The sequence below is a fragment of the Rana temporaria genome, chromosome 1, assembly GCF_905171775.1.
Source record: "Rana temporaria chromosome 1, aRanTem1.1, whole genome shotgun sequence".
Taxonomy (NCBI): Eukaryota; Metazoa; Chordata; class Amphibia; order Anura; family Ranidae; genus Rana; species Rana temporaria.
This window is the reverse complement of record NC_053489.1, coordinates 475,377,764-475,397,669: the sequence shown is the minus strand read 5'-3', so window position 1 is coordinate 475,397,669 and position 19,906 is coordinate 475,377,764. Positions and strand designations below refer to the sequence as shown.

The window sequence follows — 19,906 nt, the reverse complement described above, 5'->3', positions numbered from 1 at the left end:
GGCCTTAGACAGCTGCCATTACAAGTGTCATCATTTGAAAATTGTTCCTCTACTCCTGTTCGGGTGACTCAAATGATCACCAGAACACTTACAGAGTGTGTTCCATTGGGGAGATATATGCAATAAAAATCTGATAGAGGATCTAACCCTAGGAGAAAAGCTAAAAAAAAATATATATATATATATATATATTTTAGATACACTTCAAAAAGTTGTAGCCAAAGTGATACCGAGTCAGATGTGGCAAACAATAAGTACGTGAATAATTATGTGCAGGGTCAGGCCAAACCGTGGTTTCTTTATGACAACATTTCAGTAATGACAAAGTAAATGTAAAAAACATCTTCTACAACATTTCAGACTTCTCTACAGGTCTTGCTTTATATTTGAAAAATATATTGCAACATTTCTAAGATGATTTTTTCATACTCAAAAATATATGCAATTTGTGGCAGATTAAAGACTGAAAAAATTACTTTATGATGTTGTCAACATTTTTTAAAAGTGCTAAGCAGAATTTTTTTGTGCCCAAGCCTTTGACTGTCGCTACTGATTACCTGAAAAATAAATCCGAACAGATTCTAAAGCATCAGGATCTATAATTAAATAATTAAATAAAGCTTTCTTTAACATTTAGTCAGATTCGTTATTTTTTTAAGTTACCTGCAAGTCAAACGTTTTTTTTTTTTTTCTTAAAGCGGCTCCTTACGTATATATATATATATATATATATATATATATATATATATATATCACAAGAAAATGTAAAGATAAGCTTTGTCTCACATACACATAGCTCCCAACTGTCCCCGATTTCAAAGGACAGTCCCTGATTTGGAACAAAGTCCCTCTGTCCCTCCTTTTTCCTCATTTGTCCCCCATTTTGAACTGATCTGAGTTGTATATAAAATGGACTATTTATCTTTCAAAAAGAGCTATAGTGCTAAACCTTTTACCTAATTTCTAAATTGCTTTTTAATTTTCAGAAGCCAGTATTAGGCTGGGTTCACACTACTACACTACTTTCATCCTACTTTTCTCTGCTACATTGGTCCTACATTTATCCTACATTGGTCCTACATCCATCCTACTTTCATGAACAGGATACTACTTTGGTCCGACTTCAATGATATTCAATGGGCCTGAAGTAGGATCAATGTAGGACCAAAAGTAGTACAGGGAGCATTTTCAAAGTCAGACCGACTTGTGTAGGACGCTACAAGATGCTCTCATAGGGAAACATTGAACACAGAGCAAAGTAGGATGAAAGTAGTGTAGTAGTGTGAACCCAGCCTAAAGGAATATTAGTGGTAAAAAAAAAAAAAAAAACACTCATTTTTTTTTTTTTTGTATAATTCTCCTTTTAGGGGGCATGGCAGTGGGTGTCCTATGCCTACATACTTTTGCTTATAGGTGTCTCTCATTCCCATCTCAAAAAAGTTGAAATGTATGCATACAGTACCTACCACTCCCATCAACATTTTCTGATACATGCTAACTAGTAAAGCTGAAATTACCTTATTATATTTAACATTATAACATTTAACATTTAACTAACCAAAAATATTTCCATGCCGTCAGTGACATTGAGCTCTAACAATACTCTGCATTGTAAAATTCCTCTGTTATATTTTTTCTTTACAATACATACTCTAATCACAGTAGCCTATTAACCAATATAAAACATTGATGACATTGTACAATTTAATAGCATTGATACAAGAGACATACAATGATTTATTTTCTACATACTCTGCCACTTTCTGGAAGTAACCAGGTGGTGGGATAATTTGGCCTCCACAGCTCTGCATGGATTCAGCAATGAAGGCAGCAATCTATGTAAGAGAAGAGGACATCAGGGACGCGTTCTATCTTCTACATTCTGTACACAGGTTTGAATCCAGTTTTTTTTTGAAAACTGAATAATAATTCTTTCAAACAACCAAAAATTAATTATCACATTGTGCTAAATTTGTAAGCACTGATGGTTAGTTAGTAAATTGGTTCAAGCTTCAACGGTTTTCAAGCTAAAAACATCGGAAACTCATTAAAAAATTGTCTTTAAAAACTTTAAACGGCTCCAGAGTCACTTGTCATATCAACCTCCATGGAGACCTCCACAGACTGGACAATAAAAATAATGCTGGGACAAACTCGGTTTGTACATACACGTTAACCTCAATTACCACTAAATATCATCAAGAGCTGAGCTTTTCTTCTGGGAAATAAAAGTCAGGTTAATTAGAATAAAGAGGTTATAAATATTACAATAGTGTAAAACGATCTTCTGGATAGCCAAAAAGGAAATGCATATGTTATCAATAAAATAACAGGGATAGCTGTACTGAAAGAAATACGTAGACTTTCACTGCTGACCTCCATCTAAAATGCAAAATGCGGATTACATGGCTGGGTATATATTTTCTGAGACACTGATTTGGGACTTCTAATCTGACCTCTAATCAAAGACCTTTTCTCCAGGTCTTGGGCTCAGAAAGTAAAGAAACCCATGATTCTGAATGGCAGCCAAGAAACTATTTTGTAGGAGACCTGTGCAAATGGTAGACTTCATATAAGTATAACTAAGTGCAAAACTTTTTTAGTTTTGGACAAAGTGGAGAGGAATTAGAACACCTGTCGGTTTTTTTTTTTGCTGTCTGTTCCCCCATTACATAGATTCCCCCTTAATTTGTCCTGTTTACCATTATCGTTGAAAGTGATAGTAAAAGAAAACCCAAACTTTTGGGTTGTCCCACGAAAAGTAATAGAGGGAAAATCTTGGTGACCTGGGGTGCCCAAGGAATTCCTTTAGTTTGCATTGATTTCTTCTTACTTCCTGTTCGGCAATGGGACAGGAAGTGAATGGAAAATCTGTGCAATGGAACACAGGTCGCGGAAAAAAAATCTGACAGGGGTTATAACCCTCCTTGAAGCCTCGTACACACGACCGAGGAACTCGACGGGCGAAACACATCGTTTTCCTCGTCGAGTTCCTTGTTAGGCTGTTGAGGAACAAGCCAATCGACAAGCAAATTTTCTCCATTCCTGTCAAGGAAATAGAGAACATGCTCTCTTTTTGGCTAGTCGAGTTTCTCGACAGTTTCCTCAACAAAAATGTACACACGACCGGTTTCCTCTGCAAAAAATATCTCCCAGCAAGTTTCTTGCTGGTTTTTGCCGAGAAACTCGGTCGTGTGTACGAGGCCTTACTCTATCCAAAATGGAAAAAAAAGTTTTGCTTATAGTTCTACTTTAGTTCACTCATAATAGAAAAGTGAAGTTAAACCATTGGTTCCATAGATCTGTTGTATATATTGCAACTTAATTTCCGTTCACACACATGCAAATTGGATGCATTTTGAACCGGATCTGAGTCGCATGACAAGTGAAGCAAGCCAACTTTCTATGGAGATGGTTTACATATTTACGGCGCAGCAGCAGTGCAAATTCGCCTGTTCGTTTTTGAGCACTGCGATCACACATCTGATCAGCTTTGAACACGAATTTGATCCACAAAAAAACAAAACAAAAAAACAGCACGGGGGTTCCCAGGCTCTTTGGGGTCTAGTAAGGATTTTAAGGGAAACCCCAGGCCAAAATAAAATAAAATGGCGTGGGGTCCCCCCAAAATCCATACCAGACCCTTAGATCTGGTATAGATTTTAAGGAGAACCCCAAAGCTAAAAAAAATTCATATGGCATATCCATACCAGACCCTTATACTAGCATGCAGCCTGGCAGGCCAGGAAAGAGGGGGACAAGCGAGCACCACCCCTCCTGAGCCACATGCCCTCAACATGTTTATGTGGACAAGGGTCTCTTCCCCACAACCCTGGCCGATGGTTGCCGAGATCTCAGGGCAGGGGGCTATCGGAATCTACAGGTCCCCTTTAACAAAGGGGCCCCCAGGTCCCAGCCTCCCCCCATGTGAATGAGTAGGGTGTACATTGTAACCCTACTCGTTCACCCAAAAAAGTGTAAACAAGAGAAAAAACACAGACACAGTTTTTGACATTTCCTTTATTTAAAAAAAAAAAGGACCCTCCAATGTAGATCCATCATCAATCATGACGTCCGCCGACATTGCTGACCCGAAAAAATAAAATAAAAGCTCCGCTTAAAAAAAAAAAATTGGGCGTGGGCCCTGGTATGGATTTGGAGGTCAGGCTCTCACCAATTATTTTTTTCAATTTTGGCGTGGGGTTCCCCTTAAAATCTGTACCAAACCCAAAACGCCTGGTAAGGCTTGGGGGAGGGACCCCCAAACTTTTTTTTTTCACAGTTTGTTATTGCCGATAATGTTTTTTTTTTTACATTCAGAGGAAAACCCCGCTGACAGTTGATGATCCGTGACGGCCGCTGGCTCCAAAGATTTGCATCTGAACCACATTTAAAAACACAGCTAAACAGCTGCCTAGGAAATTTGCAGTGATAATGGAGGAGAAATTCACACTGGACATGAGTGATCATAGCCTAAAAGACAGCTAAGCCTAATATGGAATGAAAAGGCAGTTAAAAATGATCTAACCACTTTCTCTGCATCATGTATTTTTGGCCGATAAAGGCCAACTCTATTCAACAAATTATTGTTTCAGATCTGGATGGGTACCAGAGTTTTGAACCATCCTCTGGAGTTAGGTTATTTGTCTCAAATGCCATTCAGTTATGGCCAGAGCTTATTTTACACTTTCGGTTGGGGGGCGGGAACAGTAAAAACATGCGGTTTAGTCATATTCTCAATGTTCCCCCAACTGCTTCCCCTAAGCTGCAAGGTTAGCCATATGGGGGTATACACATGCCATGATGCTTTGCATTGTGGCAAGGCGAAAATTATCCCTGCTGTTGTGTTTGGTGGGCAGTACTGGTCGCTGAATAAGGAGCGCAATAGACACGCTAGGCACAATTATGTGGGCTTAAGGGTTAAAACAGGTTGTGAGGAGGCAACATAACACTTCCTTACCACCTGTCAAATGTCCTCTGAAGAAAGATCCACCACAGATCACTCTTTAGAGGGCTAACGCAAATATAAATGAGCCCTTTTGCTTTTATACACAATCTACATTATGTTTCTCTTTAAAACAGTTGTTTTCTCTATGAACACTTTGCATTAGAGAAGGGTCAGCCAGTAGTTTCTTGCATCACAAAGTTGATCAACAAAGTGTGTATGTAGTACAATAAATCTTCTATACACTATATTCCAAGAGAGGCATGGGAGGGTTTCCAAGGTAGCTGAGATTAATAGTCTTTATGACAGCCTGTTCAGCAACTGGGCATTGCCATCAAAACCTAAAATATGCAAGAGGGAGAAGAAAGGGAGAAAGAAAACTGCCCATTAGTAAGAACTTTGATCGTGGCTCCATAAAAGAGGTATGAATTTATAGAGTACGCTCTCTCTAAAGATATGAATAGCAAAGCACAAAAACAGCATAGTAATAACATAATCCAGAGTACGAATGCCGCGTTCTTGTTGTTTCATAATCACGCTTTTGTTTGTAAACTGAATGTCAGTCTTTCTTCCCTCATGACAAAAGCTGTTTATAAAGGCATAAAGAACAATTCACACATCAAATCATCCATCCCCGCTCCCATTTTCTGGATGAAGTAATGCTTCACAGCACCAGCATTTCTCAGGATTTTTTTCGAATCAAAGACCAGCCATCTACTACAGACATTGTGAGTAATGTAACACTGTGCAGCATGAAACGTCAGAGACAAGATATTAAAGAACTAAAGGCTTCTGTATGACGGTCTAAACAAGAGCCAAAAACAGCTACTATGTGATGCAAAAGCCTCATAAAGTAAATTGAAAACATTTTTTAACTCCCCTGACTGAGCCAAATCCTCCTCTGTATCTCACGTGCTCACCTTCCAGACACTGCAGCTCACGGCATGAGGGTTTCAGCAACAGAGGAAGTGCTGTCCATCCAAAAAGCATTGGACATGATGGACATGATGGGGTTTTGTATAGCTACTGATTGACAAATTCCAGGCTTGTGACTGCAGTGACAATGTTGATAGTTACGTCCCCTACAATATTTTCACATTTCTCTGTAGTGCAAGTAGGCATGGCCTACATAAGAGAGGCACCTCCGCTCTGAATTCAGGAGCAGTGCAGTACAATTGCCACCCATCTCAGGAAGATGCATTAGGTGGATTTCACTGCCAGGATCACTTATATTTAGGTGTTCCAGAACATATTTTTGAAATGGGTGAATGGTTCTGCTTTAGGGCTACAGGTCGGAATTCCTGTACCTGGCCCAGGCCCCATCAGTTCAACGGGGGGGGCTTAGGTACCTGACCAGCAGGAAGGCTGACTACACTGCCTTTGCTGAAACCGATCCCCTGCAGTGCAGCTGGCATTCCCTCTTCTTCCTCCCACAGGCTTTTGTCTGATACAGGGGGAGCCACAGGGGGATTGGTTCCAGTATTTGCTCTGCTGCTCTGATCACCTTCCCCCCACTCTGATCACCCTCCTTCCTTTCCTCTACTCCAATTCCTCTGTGTGCTCTCTTTGCAGTGCTTCTGGCTTCCCCTCTTCTCCTTCCCACTGGCTGCAGCTGCTGAGGGAGACAGGAGGATTTGGTTCAGGATGGTGGGCGTTCATTCCAGAAAGAAAGGGGCTGGTAAATATGACATATTTACCAGCCCCTTATTTCCCAAATGAACACAGTGAGCAATCAGGACTGATCACTCCAGTGTTCATTTATAACTGAAGCATAGTAAACATTATTTAGAATGCTTTGGCTTGTGAATGAAGAGGAAGCCTCTGTTCAGAGCGCTTCCTGTTCATTCACTCTTCAGTGCAGCTGAGGCTGCAGAGAAAGGGACTGGAAAATATCCTTAATCCCATTCTCTGTCTTAAAAGGAATGCATCAGGTGTCTTTTTTTACCCCTGATATTTCACCTAAGCTCCCTCCAAGAGGGTATTGCACACAGTTGCAGGGCCTTTGCACAGCAGTGCAATTCATTTGAATGGGTCACGTATGTAGGGGTATAATTCCTGCCATGCCTCCAAGGCAAAGCTTTGGAGCTGCGACATGTGTACACCCCGCAGCTGCTGCAGCTAAATGGGTTAGTGGTTGGGGGGAAGCAGTAAAAGCACAGGTCAACATCATTAGGGTCAGTATGTTGCTTTTGCCTTTTACAGGCATCTAACATCAACTTTACAAGCCATTTAATTTCTGTGCAGAATCAATGAACAGTCTCAAGACTCTGGGCCATATTCTCTTACATTTTCGGCGGGCGGCGCGTAAGCCATTTACACTCCGCCGCCCCAACCTACAGGAGCAAGTGCTGTATTCCCCAAACACTTGCTCCGTAGTTTGGGGCGGCGTAGTGTATTTGGCCCAGCGTATCCCCGCGTAAATCCAAGGGGACGGCTTCTATTTAAATTAAGCGCGCCCCCGATTCTAACGAACTGCGCATGCGCCGGGCTTAAAATGGCCCAGTGCGCATGCTCCAGTTCTCGGCGTAAAACGTCAATGACGCCGACGTGTGCGTCATTGACGTAAAGTCGTATTCAAGAACGACTTAGTAAAATGACGTACCCGACGGGAAAACACGACGCGGACCCGACGCCATACTTAACATGGCCTACGTGGGACTGGCGTAAGGTTACCCCTCATATAGCAGGGGTAACCTTACACAAATGCCGTAAGCGACGGTTACACGACGCAAATTCGTTCGGGAATCGGCGTATCAGGCTCATTTGCATAAACAAATGAGACCTGAACATAAACGCCACCTAGCGGCCGGCGGAGTAATTACATTTAAGATCCGACAGTGTAAGTGACTTACACATGTCGGATCTTCAGCGTATCTATGCGAAAATGATTCTAAGAATCCCTCGCATAGATACACTGGCCAAAAATGAGAGATACGATGGAGTATCCTGAGATACTCCATCGTAACTTTACTCAGAATATGGCCCTCTGACATTAAAGTTAAAAAGCAAATGTTTGTTCAACCCTACAGAGGTATACAGATTTTTTCTATGTGTTTTCATATTCTAAATATTAAAGATCTAGTGCTACACAGCCCGTTTTAACCACCTCCAGTTGAAGGACGTCGTATAATGCCCCTGGGTTGAAGAACACAGCTGCAAGCATCATCCTGGTATCAACATTTTCAGCTGGCGATTCCCTTAAATATAGAAGTCATTTGAGCAGCCATAGGGCCACTCGATCACTTGTACAGGTGTTGGAAGGGGGTTTGCGGCTCATGTATGCGCAGCGGAAGCCAGCTGTGAAGCCACAAGGCTTCACTGCCTGTTTCCTTTAGTTAAGATGCCCGTGCCTGGCCCTGAAGCCTGTTGAAGAATCGGCTCTGGTGGGGACAGCGCTGGATCCCTGGATAGGGCAGTGTCTTTATACTAAAAGTCAGCATAGCTACAGTATTTGCCGCTGACTTCAAATTTTTGGGACAGAGACTGAAGCTCAGTTCTAGTTAAGACATTTTTGACATTTAAAGCCTAAGCTTTAAACACCTATTTAAAATATTTAGTTGTTGACTTGGATGTCTGAATTATCTGTATATAAAACAGATATATAAAAAAATTACTGAAAAGTTATGTTTAAAAAAGCAGGACTGTATTACTATTCCTAGTAACTGATGATAATTATTTTTTCTTCTCTAGGGCCAAAGACCTTGGCTATAAAGGTGTTATACTTAGGGAAGTATAAAAGATCACAGGATATCCTTGTGTTTTTTTTTAGATGTGCAGGGCCTTTTCCTGTGTTAAGCACACATGGAAAAATGTACAGTATGTCTTAGCAGAGCAGTTTTGAACATAAATTCAGTTCCTCTAGAGAAGCTGCCTTTAAAAAATGTCTGCAGAAACTTCCTGGCTTAGGGACTAAACAATCCAAATGAAAATACAAACCTAGAAAAAAAAAATTCTAGAAAATCAAAAGGGTACTTTTTCTCATTGGAAAATGTTTATATCATTTGTCTACTGTATATATTGACTAATGAATTGAGTTCAAAACATTGCACCTCGGTAAGTATGGAATAACTAAATGTGTCCGACTCAAATAATAAAGAACAGACCAAGCTTGCAAATACAGCAATACTAAGTTATACACAGTGGCCCGGATTCAGATAAGAGTTACGACGGCGTATCCCCGGATACGCCGTCGTAACTCTGAGTTGCGGGGTCGTATCTATGCGACTGATTCATAGAATCAGTTACGCATAGGTTTCCCTAAGATCCGACCGGCGTAAGTCTTTTACACCGTCGTATCTTAGGCTGCATATTTACGCTGGCCGCTAGGTGGCGCTTCCGTAGATTTACGCAAGGAATATGCAAATTAGGTAGATACGCCGATTCAGAAACGTACGTCCGCCCGGCGCATTTTTTTACATCGTTTACGTTAGGCTTTTTCTGGCATAAAGTTACCCCTGCTTTATGAGGGGTATCCTATGTTAAGTATGGACGTCAGGCCAGCATCGTATTTTCCGTCGATTACGTCGTGTGCATAAGTCGTACGTGAATAGGTCTGGGCGTAATTTACGTTCACGTCGAAAGCATTGGCTTTTTGCGGGTTAATTTGGAGCATGCGCACTGAGATACGTTCACGGACGGTGCATGCGCCGTTAGACAAAAACGTCATTTACGTGGGGTCAGCCATCATTACCATACAACACGCCCACTGCATGGAGAATTTGAATTCCGCGGGCTTACGCCAGACCACATACGTTACGCCGCCTTAACTTAGGGCGCAAGTTCTTTCTGAATACGGAACTTGCGCCCTAATTTACGGCGGCGTAACGTATCTGAGATACGCTACGCCCGCCAATAGATACACTATTGTATCTGAATCCGGGCCAGTATTTAGAAAAATGATAATCGTGTATTTGTATTCTGACCAATGCTGTATAGCCAGGACCACTATGTAAATGAAGGTCCCAGGGATTAGAATGTTGGTAAAGATGTTATAGTACTGTATATCATACAGGGGCGTGTACGCTGATTTATGCCTAGAAATATGTAAATCAGCTAGATACGCCTATTCATGAACGTACGCCCGGCCGACGCAGTACAGATATGCCGTTTACGTTCGGCTTTTTCCGGCGTAAAGTTACCCCTGCTCTATGAGGCCTAGATGAGGCATACCAATGTTAGGTATAGACGTCGGAACAGCGTAAAATTTTTCACGTTTTACGTCGTTTGCGTAAGTCGTTCGCGAATAGGGCTGGGCGTCATTTACGTTCACGTCGAAAGCATTGGCTTTTTGCGGGTTAATTTGGAGCATGCGCACTGGGATACTTTCACGGACGGCGCATGCGCCTATCGGAGAAAGCATAATTTACGTGGGGTCACAATACATTTACATAATACACGCCCACATCTTCCACATTTGAATTAGGCGGGCTTACGCCGGCCTATTTACGCTACGCCGCCGCAACTTTGCTTTGAGAATACTGCACTTGCCTGTCAAAGTTGCGGAGGCGTAACGTAAATAGGATATGTTACGCCCGCACAAAGATGCGCTCTCCTACGTGAATCTGGGCCTTTGTGTTTTTCTTTCTGGATTTTTGGTTGATATTCTGTCTCTATTATTTAAAATACACATATTGCAAAAACTATAGACCCTTAATTTTTTTGTTAGTGGGCAAGTGTACAAAATCAGCAGGGGATCAAATAATTATTTTCCCCACTGTATGCCATACATGTAACTTTATGTTAAAGTAGAACTATGGTCTCTCATAAATTATGCTGCAGCACTTCTGCATAAAGGTACATCTGCAAAAAGGCACATCTGCATAAAGGCACATCTGCATAAAGGCACATCTGCACTTACAGTTTTCTCTTGCGCAGTTCCACCAACAGTTAATCCTGCCAAGTTCACTTAATGCAGCTCTCTATGATAGTGTGGCAACGATCCTGCACTGCTCCTGAATTTAGTCACTGCTGATTTACAGGCCTGTAGATTGTCAATCACTACCTGGCTATACTCTACTTAGTCCTGCCAAGTGCTTTCTGAGTTGTTTACTTCATGAGGCTTGTGCATCACATAGCACACACAGGAGCCTTTGTTTGTACTTTAAAGGAACATGACATGTTTTAGCAAGTGATAGTTCTCACAGCTTACCTGGCGATTATTTTGTTGAGCTTCTCTGATGATGTTATTGACTTCCTCAGCGTAAGCAGCTCCAGGATCTGGATGATCTTCCCTGTATATTCCTCGGTAGGTATCAGGTGATGAAGCCTGCAGCGTACAAATATTATTTAGTTGAACGCATTTAAAAATATATTACATAAAAAGCTGCTTAGAGTGGAACTAAACTCTTAATCGACATTAACTATTTGTAATCCTTATGCTACTAGTCTTAGTAAATAGATAGGGAAATATATTACATTTTTTTGGCAGGTGGAACTTATGTTCCCTTTTAATTCTTAGGCCCCTATTTAAGGTTTGGAAGGAGCCTCAAGTTTTTTGGGGAAAATGTTAGCAGTTCGACGAGTGGAAAGTGTTTTCCTAACCGCAGGATGGCGCCCCTTGGGATGCCTGGGAAAGGACTGGTGGAGGCTTCTTGCCTAATAGGAAGCTGCATGCTCTAACAGTAAGTAGTACCATATCACTCCTCATGGAACTGTATGTGAAATGGCTAAAGTTTAAAGTACCACTCAGTAATCCAAGTCATGCAAGAGATATTTTATGCCACTTTATTGACATGTGTCCTGGGCTATTTAAAGTATGTTGCACTCAAGTCAAATCGACTGCTTAATGGTAATCTAAGACAGGGGTCTCCAAAGTATGACATGTGGGCCACATTCGGCCAACTAGGATGTTTTTTTTCAGGTTGGCAGCTAGAGTCCTAAGACAGAGTTTCTCCTCAGGTTGGCAGCTAGAGTCCTAAGACAGAGTTTCTCCTTAGGTTGCAGGAGGTGCTCTGCATACTAACAGGCATTGACCAGTATGCAGTGTAAAGCCTCGTACACACGACGAGTTTCTCAGCAAAAACCAGCAAGAAACTTGCTGGGAGATATTTTTTGCCGCGGAAACCGGTCGTGTATACATTTTCGTCGAGGAAACTGTCGAGAAATTAGACGAGCCAAAAAGAGAGCAAGTTCTCTATTTCCTCGACGGGAATGGAGAAACTTGCCTTGTCGAGTTCCTCGACAGCCTGACAAGAAACTCGACGAGGAAAACTATGTGTTTCTCCCGTCGAGTTCCTCGGTCGTGTGTACGAGGCCTGAGTCCCAGACCCAACAAGGTCCAAATTATTTGAGTGGAGACCTGCTGCACCTTCCAGCTCCTGCCACGCAGTTAAAGCGGGGGTTCACCCTTAGAGGGCACTTTTCCCCCTTCGCTTCCTGCTCGTTATTACTAGGGGAATCGGCAATTTATTTTAAAATATGTGCAGTACTTACCCGTTTACGAGACGCATCCTCTCCGTCGCTTCCGGGTATGGGCTTCGGGAATGGGCGGTCCTTCTTGATTGACAGGTTTCCGAGAGGCTTCCGACGGTCGCATCCATCGCGTCACGATTTTCCGAAAGAAGCCGAACGTCGGTGCGCAGGCGCAGTATAGAGCCGCACCGACGTTCGGCTTCTTTCGGCTACGAGTGACGCGATGGATGCGACCGTCGGAAGCCTCTCGGAAGAATGTCAATCAAGAAGGAACGCCCGCTCCCGAAGACCCATACCCGGAAGCGACGGAAGAAGATACAGCTCGAAAACGGGTAAGTACTGCACCTATTTTAATATAAATAGCCGATTCCCCTAGACCGAACGAGCAGGAAGCTAAGGGGAGATTTTTTTTTTTTTTTTAAATGGGTGAACTCCCGCTTTAAGTTCAGCATCCTTTACCGCTGTAATTTCACATACAGTATGTTTGTGTAACAGTGGGGTGGGAGCCAGGAGGGGCAGTATGTGTGAACTAAAGCCAGCCCTTGAGAGGCACACTACAGCGGTATTAGACACTGATGAACAGGGTAAATATAAGGTGGTGCTGGGAGACTGATGGGGAAACAAATGTACAGGGGGCTCTAATAGGGACACAGATTTGGGAGGAGACTCTGAAGGAGGATACAAATGTACAGGGGGGGCTTTGATGAGGACACAAGTGTGGGGGGCCCAGATGGTGGACACAAGTGTGGGGGGTTCTGATGAGGAACACAAGTGTGGGGGGTTCTGATGAGGAACACAAGTGTGTGTGTGTGGGGGGGTTTTGATGAGACACAAATGTGCAGGGGGGCTCTAATCAGGACATAAGTGGGCAGGGGGCTTTGATGGGGACATGCGTGTGTGGTGGGTTCTAGTGGGGGCACATGTTCAGGGGGGGCTCTGAAGGGGACACAAAATGGGCAGAGGGACACTGATGGAGATACTAGTGTGGGTAGATAGCTCTGAGGGAACACAAGTGTTTAGCAGGGGCTCCGATGGGGACACAAATGTGCAGTAAGAGCTCTGATGGGGACACAAATGTGCAGTAAGGGCTCTGATGGGGACACAAGTGTGCAAGGGGTGTTAATGGGTACACAAACACGCGGGGAGAGTCTGATGGGGACACAATTGTGCTGGGAGACTCTGATGGGGACACAGATATATAGGGAGAGTCTTAAGGGGACAAGAATGAGCAGGGAGAATCTGATGGGGGCACAGACATATGGGGAGATTCTTATGGGGATACAAATGGGCAGGGAGAATCTAACTGGGAAACAAATGTGCGGGAAGACTGCTGGGGAAACAGAGGTATGGGGCAACTCTGATGAGAACACAGATATAAGGCCTCAAGCACACTGAATGTGTAGCCCTTATGTGTGGGCAGAGGATATAGGTGCACCATTCAGCTATGCTGATGGCAGTCTTTTAAATTATATTCTCTTCCATGGCTATGGATTAATTTATAAATAACAGATTTATTTTTTTCAGCCAACAAATTTCTGTAAAATATACAATGTGGCCCTTGAAATGAAAAGTTTGGATTTTGGAACAAATGGCCTTTACTGAATGAAAACCTAATTTATTGTTGGAAATTTGCTAGTTTGAAAAAAGTTTTCTAACCTACTTCTTCGAATTTTTTCTTCGCGCTTCAATTTGACCTCACTAATGATTAGAAAATCAAACAGACATTCTTAAAAGGAAAAACGTCAACCAGAATTCTACTAGCGTATAGCCAACATAACAGTAGGTGATCGGTAACGGAGGAAGGAGCCCTGGCTATCTGAGTGGACCTTGCATTTTACTGCAAGGTCCCATTTAAGTGAACATTTTGACTTTAAACAGGGCCATTTTCAATGAATGTATGGATTTGTGTGGTGTTCGGTAACATTCATATTCCATCTACAGGATCTCATGCAGATATTTATAATATGAATTACACATATACAACTTGATAGAGTACCCAGCAATGATAACTGTTTTCAGAGCCTATTGTCCTAAAAACCTAGAATTATCCCAATAATATAAACTAAAGGATTGTTTGTTTTGTTTTTTAAAGAAGAAAGAGTACTTACCACATGAACATATTCTTTCTTGGCTTCCTTTCCAAGTTGATGAAATTTATATGGACTTATGTCAATCAGAGACGTCACATGACCATGGTAAGCGCTAAAGCATAAAATGACAACACAGGCATACATGTTAATGGTGTATGATTAAGATGATGTGATAAAAACAATAATATGCAACAAACTTTAATATGCCAAGAACTTTACTGCGTCCAAGTAAAACTAACCAATATTTGCATGTATTCTTTACCACTTACAGCATTCTTCTATACAAATAATAGATTATAGGTTTTTATCATTTGCTAAATATATAAAATTATCTTAAACTATACTTATTAAAACTTATATTCAAATACATTTAAGGCATAGTTTTTTTTAATATAAATGACTACCATGAAATTCAAAAGAATTTTAGAGTCAATGCTCTTTAGTAACATGCCGTTGAACTTACTGATCAAGGGTTATTATGTCCATGTGGCCAGAGTACTGTCGTGCCAATCGAAGAGCAAGGTCATTTGCTTCTGACCTGCAGGAAAGAATAAACATATGATACTTAGGACACAATTGCAGTTGATGAGAACATGCCATTATAGGTAAACTTGGGCTGTCAAAATAGACATATCAAATAATAGGTATCTGATTTTCACTGCAGTTCTACTGTGCAGCTGTGGCTTCACGCAAACCTGTGCTTTGCTCATGCAGGACACTGTAACAAGTTTACTTTAAAGTATAGCTAACAGCAAAGATTTAATTAACATGGTGAGAGGCTAGAGTCACTGTCAGTTGTTTATTACTATCTCTATCCCTATTAGGAACAATAACTTTCTCTGATTGCCTTGATTACCAATGTCACCGGGAATGAAAGTAAGGGTAAATCCAAAATTGAGAGTAAGAATAGAGGATATATTTTTAAATTAGGACACTTGTTCCCATGGCAGTTGTCTAGGATGGTATCTCCCTCTCATTTGAACGATCTCCCCACACTTCCTGTGGAGCCTATGGGACAGGAAGTGAAATCTCTCTAATGAGACACACAATTTGAAAAAAAAAAATAGCAGTTTTACCCTCCTATACTCTATCCAAAATGAAAAAAAAAGTTGACTTTAATTTAGGAGTTAAAAAAAACATGTACTTCTGGACATTCATATGACTCACTCCCATTCCTCTCATGTGACAATTCTGATCGCCCCAGTACTGCCACGTTGGGGTGGTAAGAGACTACTTAGCCCTGTGTAAGAACTAACTAGAGCAATATCCCAATGCTTTTCTTGCTCCCAGCTGCTTAAAGTAGTGAGTGGCAAGGATATGAAAGAAATGTGGATATGTGTTGCCTGGCCTTGAAGCAAATCTGTTGCTTTGCCCTTCATGGAGAAATCCCAAGTTTTCTTTAAAGTGCAATATGTGTATGAACTGGTATTCTTATGGAGGTAGGAGTGACAGTTCTTACACTTACTCCGGCAAGCCTTTTATTGTGCCCAACCCAGCTACCCAGCAGTCTGGTGTGAGAGCCAGTTGGTACCCCTTGTATTGGACTGTCAAATGCTTGGTGACAAATCTTAGCCCCAGAAAGGGAAACACTGGGGTTAATTTACTAAAACCAGAGAGAACAAAATCTGGTGCAGCTGTGCATAGAATCAGTAATGCCCTGTACACACGACCGTTTTTTTTTTGGAAAAAAATGTCAACGTTTTTTCCGACGGAGTTTCGATGGAATTCCGCTTAAACTGTCTTGCATACACACGGTCACACCAAATTCGGACCGTCAAGAACACAGTGACGTACAACACTACGACAAGCTGAGAAAAATTAAGTTCAATGCTTCCGAGCATGCGTCGACTTGATTCTGACCATGCATGGTTTTTAGTCCGTCAGAATTGCATCCAGACAAACGGAAATTCCTATCTAATTCCGTCTGAATTTCGGATGGAAAAAGTCAGATGGGGCATACACACGGACGGAATATCCAATGAAAAGCTTCCGTCTGACTTTTTCAGTCGGAAATTCCGCTCGTGTGTACAAGTCATTAGAATCAGCTTCTAACTTCAGCTTGTTCAATTAAGCTTTGGCAATAAAACCGGCAGAGCTGCACTGCATTTTGCACTTTCGAGATTTAGTAAATAACCCCCTCTAAGCCTTAAGTCAGAATAGAGGTCAATACAAGCCCATGCACAGTATGTAATCAGGATCTAGGAGCTTCTTGGTACATAGAAAATGAATTTAGGACTTACAGGTGTACTTTTGTCTACAGTTTGAAAACAGTGGGCCAGATTCTCAAAAGAATTACGCCGGTGTATCTACAGATACACCGGCGTAATTCGAAAATCCCGCCGGCGTATCATTGTTTTGTATTCTCAAAACAAGAAACGCCAGGTTAAGTATGGCCGTCGGGACAGAGTCGGGTTTTTCCGTCGTTTACGTAACTCGTCGCGAATAGGGCTGTGTGTTAATTACGTTCACGTCGCAACCACTGTATTTGCGTCGTACTACGGAGCATGCGCAGTGGCCTACGTTTAAGGCCGGCGCATGCGCAGTTCGTTCGGCACGGGGGCGCCATTTAGACTATGCCGCCGCAAATTACGGAGCAAGTGCTTGGAGAATACGGCACTTGCTCCACATACATATTAAGCTAAAAAAAAATAAGGTATCTACAGGCATATTATTCTTCTCCTCCCACACTCCTCTCTCCATAATAGAAAAACAAATTCAAGTCCACCCTTCCTCTTAGAAATTGATTGATTGAGATTTTCCTTCCCTAGACATGATGCCCTTTGTAACTAGTGACTGATTTACCATTTCAGTGTGTTCTTATCACAAGGAACATTATTTCACTATACTAAATAAACCATACATATTCAGGTTTTTTTTTTTGTCCAGTGACTAATATATGCTTTTTTTATAAACTGCATCTGTAGCATTTTACAAACTTTAGATATGATGTGACCCTTGTAATGCGTTGCATATTCCAGTATTGCAAAGTTATTTTTATCTGAAAGCTACTTAACATCTTCTTTATTCTTATCTACAGTACTGTATGTATTGCAAATGTTAAGCTGTTTTTTTAAAACCTTTTACACCTATTTGACAAATACCAAGCAATGGAAATGTACACATTTTTGTAGGATAAACTGAGTTGTTAAGAACAGTTGTATTCATGCCGCATATAATATGATATATGAGATCCATTAGAAATGATGGTCGTAACATCCCAAGTCCTATTGAACGAGTTTAATTTTGATTCCTAACACGGTTCACTGGAGTTTATTTAATTAAGGGGTACATTTCACCTTAGCCCGGAAGCTGTATGTACTACAATCATCTATTCGTGTTCTTTGCACATAACTGGCTGTTCAACGTAAACACATATTATGAGAGAGTGGGTAACCGCTCAAAGAGAACCAGGTAATCTGATTCCTGTGGTCCGAGCCAAGGGTGCAGGCAGTGCAATCAAAATGCAGGTTAGGATGAAGGAAAAAAGCTGGGACAGCCGCACTCCAAAAAAAAACCTCCTCCTTTAATTAAAAATCACAAAATACATGCCACAGCAAAAAACAGCACAACAAAAGAAAAGCTGACATTTCGCACTATGCCTTAGTGCTTCTTCATAGCTATGAGCTATTCATGAGCTATGAAGAAGCACTAAGGCATAGTGCGAAACGTCAGCTTTTCTTTTGTTGTGCTGTTTTTTGCTGTGGCATGTATTTTGTGATTTTTAATTAAAGGAGGAGTTTTTTTTGGAGTGCGGCTGTCCCAGCTTTTTTCCTTCATCCTAACCTGTAAACACATATTAGTTGACTGATTGCAGCTAGCCCCCTACTAACCATCTGCAGTAGTAGATGGGGGTTAGTAGAGAGCTTGCTGCACTCCAAGAAGAAGAAGAAAAAATATAATTACTTAGGGGCTAAAGGGCAAAATTCTGGTGTATCTCTGCATAGAAACCAATCAGCTTCCAGCTTTTGTTGTCAAAGCTTTATTGAACAAGTTGTAGTTAGAAGCTTATTGGCTACCATGCACAGGTTCAACTATATACAACTATAGCAGTATGCATGCAAATTGTTTTGGCACTGAGCAACAATAACTGGCCATTTTTAAAGTTTAACGTCAGCCAATAAGGGTTGAAACCTAGGTCAGTTTTTCATTGATTGCTGTCTAGGTACCTATTGACGAAACTTCCCCTTACGCTTTATCTAAATAGCAGGAGCAGGTACTGGTAAAGGTATGGCAACTTTAATATATATATATATATATATATATATATATAGCAGCGGTCTACTGTTTGACCACCGGTATATGTAGTGATATATGTGGTTCACCAAAGAGCCTTGCCGACCGTTGCACGCCGATATACGTTGGCGCAATGGCAGCAGTGGGTATGTCCCCTCTAATTCACGGTCTAGGGGGCGTGCACGCACTGCTGCATACTGCGTGATCTTGTCTGTGGGTCCCACAGACTTGATGTCTGCCAGTGTCCCACGATTGTTGCAGGGAGAGGCAGAATGGGCAGATGCCCATGTAAAAAAGGCATTTCCCTGTTCTGCCTAGCAACATGACAGGGATCTACTGCTCCCTGTCATCGAAAGCAGTGATCTCTGTCATGTTGTTGTGACCATCCCCCCTACAGTTAAAATCACTCCTTAGGACACACTTAATCCCTTGATCGCCCTCTAGTGTTTAACCCCTTCCCTGCCAGTGTCATTTACACAGTAATCACTGCATTTTTATAGCACTGATCGCTTGAAATGACAATGGTCCCAAAATAGTGTCAAAAGTGTCCGATGTGTGCGCTGCTATGTAACAGTCACGATAAAAAAAGAGAATCGCAGATCGCCGACATTACTAATAAAAAAAATTATAATAAAAATGCCATAAATCTATCCCCTATTTTGTAGATGCTATAACTTTTGGGGGATATTTATAATAGCAAAAAGAAAAAAATATTGCTTTTTCTTCAAAATTGTCGGTCTTTTTTTGTTTATAGAGCAAAAAGAAAAGTGATCAAATACCACCAAAAGAAAGCTTTATTTGTGGGAAAAAAAGGACGTCAATTTTGTTTGGGTGCAACGTCGCATGACCGCGCAATTGTCAGTTAAAACTACACAGTGCCGTGTTCAGGAAGGGGGGTAAATTCTTCCAGGCTGAAGTGGTTAAAATGCAGGAGAAATTCTCTGGGAAATATACATTTTATGCTTCCCAGATCACTTTCTCCTGTGTTTAAATGTACGTGCAGTTACATGCACTTGCTTTTGAATATACTTGCGTTTACATGCTCAGGGGTATGCAATCTGCCCCTTGGATTTACAGAATTCTATCTTCTCTAAACACAGCTAAACTGAGCACACCTAAACACAGGAAAACATGCACAGGGGAATTCATAAAAAGTGTCAAACACACTCTTTGGAATTTCATGTGACAAGTGCCAGTGAAGGCAGTACCTTGATTTTTTTTTTTTTAA

General features: G+C 41.5%; 1 protein-coding gene across 1 annotated transcript in view; it reads right to left on the bottom strand.

Moving 5' to 3' along the window:
- Nucleotides 1-19,906, bottom strand: part of ETNPPL (ethanolamine-phosphate phospho-lyase) — a 57,646-nt gene that overhangs the window by 25,333 nt on the left and 12,407 nt on the right. Inside the window, exons 4-7 of the mRNA XM_040329438.1 lie at nucleotides 14,909-14,983; nucleotides 14,464-14,557; nucleotides 11,094-11,210; nucleotides 1,753-1,835 (exon numbers count right to left, since the gene is read on the bottom strand). Coding sequence (XP_040185372.1) covers nucleotides 1,753-1,835; nucleotides 11,094-11,210; nucleotides 14,464-14,557; nucleotides 14,909-14,983 — 369 coding nt within the window. The remainder of the gene's footprint in view (nucleotides 1-1,752; nucleotides 1,836-11,093; nucleotides 11,211-14,463; nucleotides 14,558-14,908; nucleotides 14,984-19,906) is intronic.